The sequence below is a fragment of the Tympanuchus pallidicinctus genome, unplaced genomic scaffold (genome assembly GCF_026119805.1).
Source record: "Tympanuchus pallidicinctus isolate F22 unplaced genomic scaffold, pur_lepc_1.0 scaffold3, whole genome shotgun sequence".
Lineage (NCBI taxonomy): Eukaryota > Metazoa > Chordata > Aves > Galliformes > Phasianidae > Tympanuchus > Tympanuchus pallidicinctus.
The window spans coordinates 50,738,476-50,749,331 of record NW_026294747.1 but is presented as its reverse complement, the minus strand read 5'-3'; the positions used below and the strand labels follow the sequence as shown (position 1 = coordinate 50,749,331).

Below are 10,856 nucleotides of genomic sequence, written 5' to 3'. Positions count from 1 at the left end.
CGCTATTTCTGGCAGCTATTCAGGACAATATTAAATTCACAGGGCAGATGATCAGCTCATGTAAATAAGCTGCTTTCTAAAAAGTAACCTTATGAGGAGGTGCAGCAAAAGCAGTTTTTGACACTCAACTATTGTGTTTTCTTTAGTCTGTTTTTCCCCCTCAAGAAGTCCATAGTACCACTTCTCTATCAAAGAGATTATTGAAATAACAATTAAAACCACTCAAGCTAGCAGTAATAATAAGATGTGCAACAGTTTATGAAAACCTAACTAGACATCAGCAAGTTCTCTATCTGGAAGTCCTTTCAGGCATGGCTGACTACCCTAACTAGTTCACTAAGTGTATTGTGTTCAGAATAGACTTACACTCACTCACCTGGAAGCACAAGAGGAACACATGATTTCTATTCTGATTCACAAAAAGAACGTCCTGATAAGAGCAACAACAGGAGAGACACTGAATTCTGTGTGACACAAGGAATAGCAGGTAAGAGCACAAAGTAGCCCACTGCAGACAAACATGTCATAACCATGAACAAACAAGAATTGACTCAAGACAATGCAGAAATCCTCAAAATATAAAAGTTTATTTAACTACAATATTAAAAAGTACAATATAAAGATATAAAACATAGAAATCCCATAATTAATTCACAGGCTAAAAGGATTAACTGACCAGCTGTAAGAAGGAGACTTCATGAAATTTACAGACAGCTTAGTTATAAAGGATATTTCATCAGGTTTCAGACTTGAAATATCGAGCAGCCATTGCAGAGAACTTGCTCACCAACATCACCGTAGCTAGGAGGGGAAAAAAGAAGAAAAAGAAAGAAGAACAGAAAGTCAGAGTGCATCTACTGTACTTGGAACACAAAAAATAATGCTATTCTACTCCGTTGGGAACAGTAACCACATGACTCCCAGCACAACACTTTCTTTACATCGCAGAACCCTTAATGACGATATGGAAATTTTAACATCACTCCTTGGGAGTGCATTTGCTGTTGAAACAGCAAGAGGAATATTTGCCACCTGGAGAAATATTTGCCATCTAAAGCATTTAAATGAAAAGCTCAAGTAGGCTTTCATGAAGATCGATTAAACTACCATTTCATTTTCCACGTTTCACACAGTTTTATTGGTCCTAATTCAATATCCAAGAATTTGAGAAAATTGGATGTATGAGCTAAGACAACTGCTGAGGCTTCACAAACTACAACAGATCGTCAGGGTGCACTGGGTTACAGGAAGCCTGAGAACTCCGAAGGCACTTACTCAGTGATGGAGCACAAGGAGCAGGTAATGGCATTACAGCAGCTGCAGACCCTGCTGCAGCTCTGGCACACGAACCGGTCGCACTGCGCACACGCTTCCTTCACATCGGCAGCTCTCACGCAGGAGGAGCAGGCTTTGGAAACTCCCACTGGTGGAACTGCTTAGAAAAGATGCAACTGAGAAACTAGGAAAACAGAGAGAACCAGAGAGCTCTAAGAACGGCAGGAACTCATCATCTCTGCTCGGTGTTACAGCTGAGGGCAGCGGCGCTTTGAAGCAGCTGACAGCACTGCTCGCAGCGCTCACAGAACGGCTCAGGCTGCCTTACGTATCGCTGAGCTCCACCCCGTGCCTTGGACCGGCTGCCCCCACCAGCTCAGGCTGCCCAGGGCCCCACCCAGCCCAGCCTCCACGGACGGGGCACCACAGCTCTCAGGCGGCAGAGTAAAGCCCTCCGAGTAAAGGGCTTCTACCAAACACCAAACCTAAATCTTCCCTCTTGTACTTCAAAGCCCTTCCCTCTCGCGCTACCGCTATCAGCCCGCGGAAGCAGTCGGTCTCTCTCCAGTTTGCTCCCTTTGGATGCCGCTCCTCCTCCCCAGGCTCCCTCTGCCCGGATCCCGCCCCGCTCCCAGCTCCCACTCTCTCTTCACTCACCCCTCTCCGCGGCGGCCGCGCACCTCAGCAGTTTCCCGTCGGGCCCGATCTGCAGCTGCGCGCTCCGGCGGCGCCCCGCGCTCTGCCCGCCCGACTCCGGCTCCGGGGAGCGGCTGGCGGCGCGGGGCGCGGCGGGACAGGCGCCCTCCATGCACGCCCGAGCGCCCCTGAACAGCAGCTGCCGGGTGCGCTCTGCCGGCGGACAGGAGAGGCGGGTTTAACGGGCGGCCGCGGCCCCTCACCCGCCTTTCCCTTCCCTTCCCTTCCCTTCCCTTCCCTTCCCTTCCCTTCCCTTCCCTTCCCTTCCCTTCCCCCTCCTCTCCGTCTCACCGAAGATCTCCCGGCGGTACTCCTCGCCCCGCACCCCGTTGCTCAGCTCCCTCAGCCCCACGCGGGTCTTCAGCTGCAGCGGGGCCGCCTCCCCGAAGGGGCACGAGCGCTTCGGCATCGCCTCCGCCAGCGGCGCCGGGCCCCGGCTGCGACGGCGCAGCGGCCGCGTCACCGCCGCGCGCCAATGGAGAAGCGGGGCGGGAAGCGCTGAGGGGCGGAGCGGGCCGGGCGGCGCTGGCGGGCGGCGTCGTTCCGTGCTGAGAGTGCGGGGCTGTCTCACTAGGATCATCGGGTTTCCTCAGGTTTTCTGCTTTCAGTGTGCAATGTTGAAGTACTACAATTAATTTCCTATTTCTGCATAAACCCGCTATACCCGTCTACTTATCGCGCTAGACGTCGCATTCAGTTCCACGTATTCAACCCTCCACCTGTACACACACAAGGTTTCTGGACCAAAGCACAACCAGGAGGGATTCCTCCCTCGATGAACACCAAAGCCAGGCTCCATTGCAACTCAACCGCTGCTAAGCTGCACATCTGCTCACACTGATTCCATACAGACTAACATGGATTGATTCCACAGAGCTGATCAGCCCAGGCTTGTGGAAAGCTGCAGCTGCAGCTGTAACACGCAGCAATTCAAAGGAATGCCCTGTGCTGCAAGGCCTGGCTGCTGCCACATGCAGCAGCAAAGATTGCTACTTTGGCTTTTTCTGCATGTACTTGTGAGCATACAGATATCCAACTGCACATAGCAAACCTGTGGTCTTTTCTTTATTCCTCAGGAATTTTCTTTGTGAACGTTCTTTAAGTATACACTGTGATGCCCCTGAAGCTCGCTGAGGAACATCTAATCTGTAAGCTGAGCAACATAAGTCAGTGGAAATGTCAAAAGGGTCGTACAGTGCCCCATCAGGACAGAGAGCACTGGATCGCATGTGTTCATGTCAACAGATGGAGCTCAACTGTCTGAGAGCTGGATAAGAAAGAAAAAAAGCACTGCTCTGCTTGGAATGCTCTGAAACTCTAATGGGAAAGAGATCTGAAAGTGAGCAGCATGTGCAGTGATGGTGCTGCTGCAGCTGTCACCTCATGGTACATTTACACTTTCTCGAGGGCTGTTACATTCGCAACCTGCCATCACCAGCCCATCTCAGGGCAAACACAGAAAGCTGTTGCTGCTGAGTCGGCTGTGGGTGTTGACAGATCTTTAATTGCTCTGTGAGCCTCAACCGTAATAACGTCTGCTGCTGATCAGATATTTCCTATTTGTAAGCAGTCAAGGCAAAACAATTTGTTATTTTCAGTATCAATGTCTCATAGCATCTTACAGGGAGAAAAGTGTTTCACCTGCTGATCCACTGATGCGCTACCCAACAGGATGGTTCCCAGTACTCCATTAATTTCATAGCATTTAGCCTTGAGGAAGATCCATTGGTGATTTGGAAGCAGAAAAAAAAGCTGAGGTCTGATCTGGCAAAGATTGTTGGCACTGAGCATTCATGAAAATTAATGCTAACAATCTCCCAGGTTAGTTAATGACTTTGCATGTTGCTACACAGCTTTGGAATATGAAAAATCAGCCCAAAAGAATCCTAAACCATTAGTAGTAACTGAGAAATATGATAGTTTTGGTTTAACCTTGAAAACACATTTGCAAGAGAAAGCAGAGAATATAAACGACAGTATTTCTCTCGCTACTTTGCTTCTGTTGTGTTTGTGTGAGTATTACAGACAAATTGCTTGGCTGATAGCTTCCTCTCGTACACAACAAAAATTGCATTTCAATTTCTTCAATGGTTTCCATTTCCAGTAAGCAAATTTAAAGAACAAAATAGAGTAGTAGGCTATGGTCACCAAGTTGGTCTCTTCTAATATTCCATTTCTACCAGCACTCTGAGAAAGTCAGGGCATGCACAGAGGGATTCTGGCCATCGCTCACCTTCACGGCTTCTTGAGGTTTGGAGTCTAGAAATTTTCTGAGCCAAACTTCCCATTCGGATCTTAATACTTAGCAGTTATCAGTGGGCCCAGTTATTTTTCCCCCATGTGTGTTACTGCGTCCTTACTGACATTGCCAATTTATTGTTCGCTACGTATAGAGAGCACCTCAAAAATACGCAGCTGGAGCTCTTCCCAATTTGGCTTTTAGATTTGACTTCAAACAATAATGCAGCAAACACCGACACCTCACTGCTCATCCCCCTTTCTCAGGTTATCTACAAATACATGAAAACGCACAGACATCTTGCCTGAACCTGCCTGAGGTCAGGCCTCAAAGCCACCGTCACCTCTTTGTAAAGCACCACGTAAGTCAGTATCTCACATCTGCACCTGAACTCCAATAGACTTTGCCTACAAAACAGGCAGATTGAGATTTTCAATACTCCTGTAAGCTTTGAGAGATCTTTGTTTCTGATCCATCAGTAATACAACGAAGGTAAATGTTTGACTGTCTGCCAGTGCTTTCAACTATTCCAAAATACAATTTTTGGCAGTTAGGAACAATCAGGTTGAGCGGAATACAAATCAGTGTAAATTACAGACATTGTAAATAAGTATTACATGTTTTCTTAAACAGAAAAGAACTTTGGTGCTTGGAGAATAACAAATCGAGGAAAAAATCACCTTTTGTTTTAGGCAGAGTGCCAGTCAAAATATTTATAATAGCTGATCTGGATTTGTGAACTTAAATATTCATCAACTTTCAGTCTTCCTGCCTATGCTTTGTTTTGCAAGCAACCTTACCATAACAAGTTAAACATTTCATTTTAGGAACAGGTGGCAGAAAAATAGCAATCCAGAAGATTACACGAGCTTTTGAGTTGTTCTACATGCCTGGGTAGGCACCTATATGCATTACATCAGAAGGCCTTGAGAATATCTTAAGCTTCTTGTCCGCTCCATTTATACCAAAGGGCTCTTCCCCATGTAACTCTAATTAAAGTTCCTCCTTTATTCTATTAGCACATTCTTAGGCCATTCAAAGAGAAATTAGAGCGTTATACCTAGAGGTGGGAATCTGCCTTCTACACTATTTTATATCAGGAATTTCCTCTTAATTTGTACTGATCTAAGCAGTAGATTATGGCCAATTCTCTCGTTCTGCTCCGTTGTTTTCATGATAAAATAGTGACAGGAATATTTTGGAGAGTCTTTTAGGTAGGTAACACATACAGCAGCAGTACGTGGCTGTATGGCAGCAGGCAGCCTGTTTCAGTGGGTGAAGTGTCAGGCTGTCCACACATCCTCTGCTCAGGGCTGAAGTACAGCACTGCACCCCATGCCCTCAGTCCCATGGTGCTCTTCTTTCCATGATCTGCAGTATGGGTTCAAAGATTAAAAGCTTTCTTAGACAAACCTGCTTTTATCAGAATGGCTCAGAACTGCTTCCTTTCTTCTGTGCCCTTTGATTCTCTTATTGTACTCCAGCACATCAGCCTCAGCAGATGACACGTTTACAACTCCTATCAAAGAGTTGCATGTTACCTACTAACGAGTGCCAGCACACAGCTGCATGCCATTTCACTATGACTAGTTAGCAACCAATCTGGTGGCCTAATCTCGAGTTGTTTCACACATCAAAACCTGTTTGATAAGCCAGGATTAAGGCTGAAGCATGCTGCTGCTAAGCCAAGGTTTTGCCACTGTGGCACAGCAGCCAGTGCCTTCACTTAAGTTAGCATGGTGTGGCTCTTCTATAGCATGCTCTTAAGGGGCACAACAGTTCTCTCTGTAGATCAAAGTTCTCAAAGGTCCCACTCACACTAGAGGGCACTCTCAAGACTGTAAACAGCTAATGCTGTTGGAAAGATGTGAATTTCCCACTGACAGCCATGCACAAAGGGGCTGCTTTCCAGTGTCCCTGCTCCCGGCCTTTCCAGTCGCATGTCTTCCTTCCTGCTGCACACAGTTTACTTCTATTTCTCTTCTGCCCAATTTATTTCAATCTGTCAAGGAAAAAAACAATCCCAAGAACTATACAGCTGGGTATGAAACAGAGTCTACTCACATCAGATACTGAATGAAGTATCCACCAGCAATGTATGTCCACGTGTTTTGGGCAGATTTAATACTGTGGCATACCACCACTCCTTGTGCCAGGTTGAATGAAGGTCTGGATGTGAAAAAAGCCATACGTCCACACCTACCAGAAACAGGGTGTTCTGATTTCTTCCACTATAGGTGACAACGTTCCTATTCATTTAATTCTAAGTGATCATCCAAAGAATTCTGTGTCCAGAAAGTGCTGTTCTGCTACTGAGTGTGGATTTGTGTGGGAGAGGCTATAGGTACCTCTGCCCTTTTGCTAGTTTCACACAGATGAAAGCATCATCTTCCTCACACAGCATAGGGAGCTCCAGGAAAACCCTTCTGTCTCCACACTGCAACTTCATCCAGTCTGCACCCGGTCTTTTTATTTTGCTGTGGAATGAATTCTTGCTACAAGACAGCTCCTAAAACAGCCATCTGGAATAACTCAAGGTTCATCCATTCAGCTCAAAAGGGCAGTGCCAGCATGCATTGGCAAAGAAGCTGCTTCTCTGCACTCACTGTGTATTTTACAGACGTTTCCACAGCAGCAGCTCACAGAATGTATTTATTTTAAATATGTGCGTCTTGTCAGTCCTGGATTGAGAAGATCTCTGTCTCTGCACAGAAACTGTACAGAGCAAAGTGAATGTGCAAAGCAGTGCCAGGAAACATGCCACAGCCACAGCAGCCATCACTAGGGCTAACGTGGAAACTCTCAGTGCAGCCTTTTAGATGGACATCTGTTTACATTTGGGAGGCCTTCAAAGTACTCCTTCTATCTCTGCACTCTCTGCTGAGCAGCCTGCACGAGTGGTGTGATATAAGCTATGAAAGCAATGTTTGGTACTAGGCCTACCACCCAGGGTGCCAATTAATAGACTTTGCATGCTGTTGGCATGTTTCCTCAGCATGGAAATCATCGGTACATTTTATGTAGGGTTCAGACCATCAGTACCAGCACTGTCTTTTAATCAGGTAGTCTAATGCAAATCTATCTCTAATACACAAAAAGTCTCCTGTTTGTAATACCTTAGCTAGCATATCCTGTTTCTTCCCTGTGACTGTGTAAAATTTGTATTACAAAGTATTACATTCTATATATTTTTGCTCAGTATGTTCCTGCCATTTGTATGCATGAAATTTTCAGAGATGTTGACATGACAGGCAACCCTGCATTCTTCTGCTGCATCTTCTGCATCCCATCCTCGAGATGTGGAAAATCTCCAGAGTGACAGCAAAGATACTCACTACTGTCTTTGTTTCAAATCCTGTTTCTTTATCGCTACCTAAACTCGACAAGCAGCTACCATATTAAATACATGACCACTAAAACCTATGCAAAGATAAAACTGTAAGGTTGACACTGAATAACTGACAGACAGTAGAAGAGTAGCCTGCAAAATTCACTGCCCCCCATCTGCTAGTCCCAGATCCTGGTAGCTCTTTCAGCTAAGTTCAGCACCCAGCACTGTTACGCAGAACACTGCTGTTGTTTTACTCCCACTTAAGTTCTTCTGCCAAATTGGGGATGCTTTTTTACCCAGCTACTCAGCAGAGGCAAGTAGAGATCACTGAAGGTAAATTCTTGTTTGCCTAATGCATAAACGTACAGTCAGTAGACCAAATTCTAACCTAAATCACGGTTTTGATTTCCTTTTTACCTTTCCTAGTAATCTTCTTTAGAAGTGATAGAGAATCTTACCACTGTTTGAGAACGTCAAGTAATACCTTTTGTAAACTTCAAAAAACTCCAATACATGTCTTCAAACTGTATTTCATCTGACACAGACTTGAATGCAGCTCTGTTAGTATATATATAAAAAGCATTCCAGAATTCTGAAAGAATGAGTGTATGCAATTGCAAGGCAGGAATAAACGTTTCCATAAGTCTTTCAAATTTATGTGAGAACACAAAATATAATACTACTAAAGGAGGCAATGAAAAAAACTATGCTGGCAATTTGAGGGTTGATAGTCTGGATTCTGTATTCTGCGTATGGCTTTCGTGGCTGGAATAAGCGAAGCAGAAGAAAGCTGAAGTACAAAATGCAAAGTTCAGAATTTGACCAGCACTGCCAAATTTTAATGCCCTCGTGCACTAATCAAGCAGTAAAGTTATAACCATAGTACTGATGTACTGTCACTGTGCACTGGGACCACTGCTACTCTCATCTGCAACGAGGCCGATTCTTAAAATAAGCATGGCGCATCATCCTGCTTGATTCTTCTTTTCTTCTTCAGCCATTTACCCAGGACACAAAACATGCCATTCCAACAAACACCAGTGGAAAAGAGTGGATATTCAGCATGAATGAGTCGAGCAACTCATCAGCTCGAGCAATGGGAACTAATGTCCTTCTGGCTCCTGGTGACTGTCCTTCTGGTATATGCCAGAATGCTGTTTGCTTTACTCAAAATGTGAATGCACTGTTGGTTCATACAGCCTGGCATCCGCTGTAAACCACAGGTACTACATAGTGAAGCTGCTTCTCAGCCAGCTGCATCCTAGTCTGTTCTCCCATTTCTTCCAATTCAAAATGTTTTCACTTGCCAAAGGACAGGTTCCCATGCATGGCAGAGCACTGTACCACTTCATGAATCTCAGTGGAAACATCACTCTAAGTACAGCAGGTCTGTGCCTGGGACTTTCTACTTCAGAAGCAAAGAACAGCATTAAATATCTTTTTTTATGTGACAGAAATGGTAATACTCTGTATTTATCAACTTCATGACTTTGTTAGGCACCCCAAAGGCTCACTTCAGCACCTCTGCATGGGAGAATCTTTATTTAGAGGCCATCTGGGCTCCCACAAACCTCACTGGCAAATGTCATTTCCACACTCTTGAAGAATTAGGTTCAGTTAACCCTGCAAGTTTTATCCAATAAAGGAGAAGATGAAGATGCACAGTGCCACCTTTGCTGTGAAGGCACATACAGGCGGCTGTTCTGCACTTCAAAAGAAACGATTTCAATCACTAGAACTTCTGCCCTGGGTATTCTAAGGGTTTCAGCTGCCAACAAAAACGACTCTGTCACTTATCAAAGCACTGGGAAGGTATCTCCAAAACCTAACACTGTTGTTTGAAGCACTGTTTGGAGGCCTGCAACGCAGTGTACTTATTCAACTTCCAAAAGGCAGTGCCTGCCAAATGAAGAGTACAGTACCTCAACACTTCAAGAACATTCAAACACACGAGTGTTTTTTTCCTGAGAAAGACATCTCTTTGCCAAAGACATTTGTGCAGTGTTAAAGTGCATCCTACTTCCAACCACTGCAAACTGCAGCTGCTGGCCAAAACCTGATGCATTAAAGGAGGTTATAAACAGTATGTGTTTACAGAATGTCTGCTTTTTTTTCTTTCCTCATCTTCTGGACAGTCTCACAGGGCTGGTGAGCCAATAGTTAATGCAAATACTGCAGAAATGAACAGATATTAACAACGCACAAAGGTGCTTCAACAACTAATTTCTTGTGAGCATAAAGATTAAATGGCAGAGTCTTGAAACTCCTCTGCAGGTTTTACTTCAGTACCTCACTATGACTGATACCACATGGATGATATTTCACTTTGGACAAATAAGGAAGAGTTCAGGCCCACACAAGAGTAAAAGCAGCAGAAAGGAATTTCTGCCAGTTGTTCCCTACCAACACTTCTTCTTCACACACTTGTTTGGAAAAGAAAGAGCAAAGTTCTCACCTCCATGAAGTGGCTGCACCATGCATCCTGTGTAGTACAGTGAAGGCCATGCAGGCTCCACATCTCAGGCATCCTCTTCTGGACTGGCGACATCCGCTAACAAACTCATCCAAATTCAGCAGCCAACAATCCACCAGGTACTCACTTAACACAGTGCCTGTATCACAAATAGGGATCTCTTCTATAGAGAACATATCTGAAGCTGCATTTTCCCTCTTGCCTGATGCCTAGCTACAAGGGTTATGTCAGCTCATCATTCTGCCAACATCAGGAACTTGGAATCGGCCCCCTGATGGAAATGAAACTTGTTACTGTACAGGAAGATGAGCCACAGGGAGAGGGCTTGACCTCACATAAACTACTAGAAGTGAGCAGGAATAAGGAAATAGTAACTGCAGCACTAGAAAGGCAAGACGTCAATCTTGCCTTTGTTCCCATTTTTACCACCCTGCCTACCTTCTTTCCTCCCTCTCAGCCTCAAGACTGTCCTCCAGCTGACACAGAACAGATGGACCAGCAACAAAACAGGGTGTCTTCCCAGTGGGTAATTTGGGTAATTTCAGCAGATATACATACTTGGTTGGTGCTGGTTTTTTCCCTTTTGCCTTGAGCAACATTAGTGTCACACGGTGTTCAATCAAACTGCTTCAGACACTTCAGCTACCAATGAAAGATCATTGTACATGAGTTTATATATAACTGATGCAAAAGAAATGAAGAAACATTAGTCAGTAACAGTCCAGTTCTCATACAACTCACAGACACTGCTGTAAACTGTGTACTAACATGCTCTTGCTTATTGGTCAGGCTGCTTACCTGCTGTTCTTTTCTAGAATGGATGAGAGAAAGAGTGATTTCTA

At 44.9% G+C, this 10,856-nt stretch overlaps 1 protein-coding gene across 1 annotated transcript; it reads right to left on the bottom strand.

Moving 5' to 3' along the window:
* Positions 1–568: 568 nt before the first annotated feature.
* SIVA1 (SIVA1 apoptosis inducing factor) lies at positions 569–2,440 on the bottom strand. Its single transcript, XM_052693860.1, has 4 exons — positions 2,263–2,440; positions 1,933–2,124; positions 1,276–1,432; positions 569–801 (listed from the first exon to the last, which is right to left on the bottom strand). Exons 1-4 carry the CDS (start codon positions 2,378–2,380, stop codon positions 744–746), a joined length of 525 nt encoding a protein of 174 aa, XP_052549820.1. The 5' UTR covers positions 2,381–2,440; the 3' UTR covers positions 569–743.
* Positions 2,441–10,856: the final 8,416 nt, after the last annotated feature.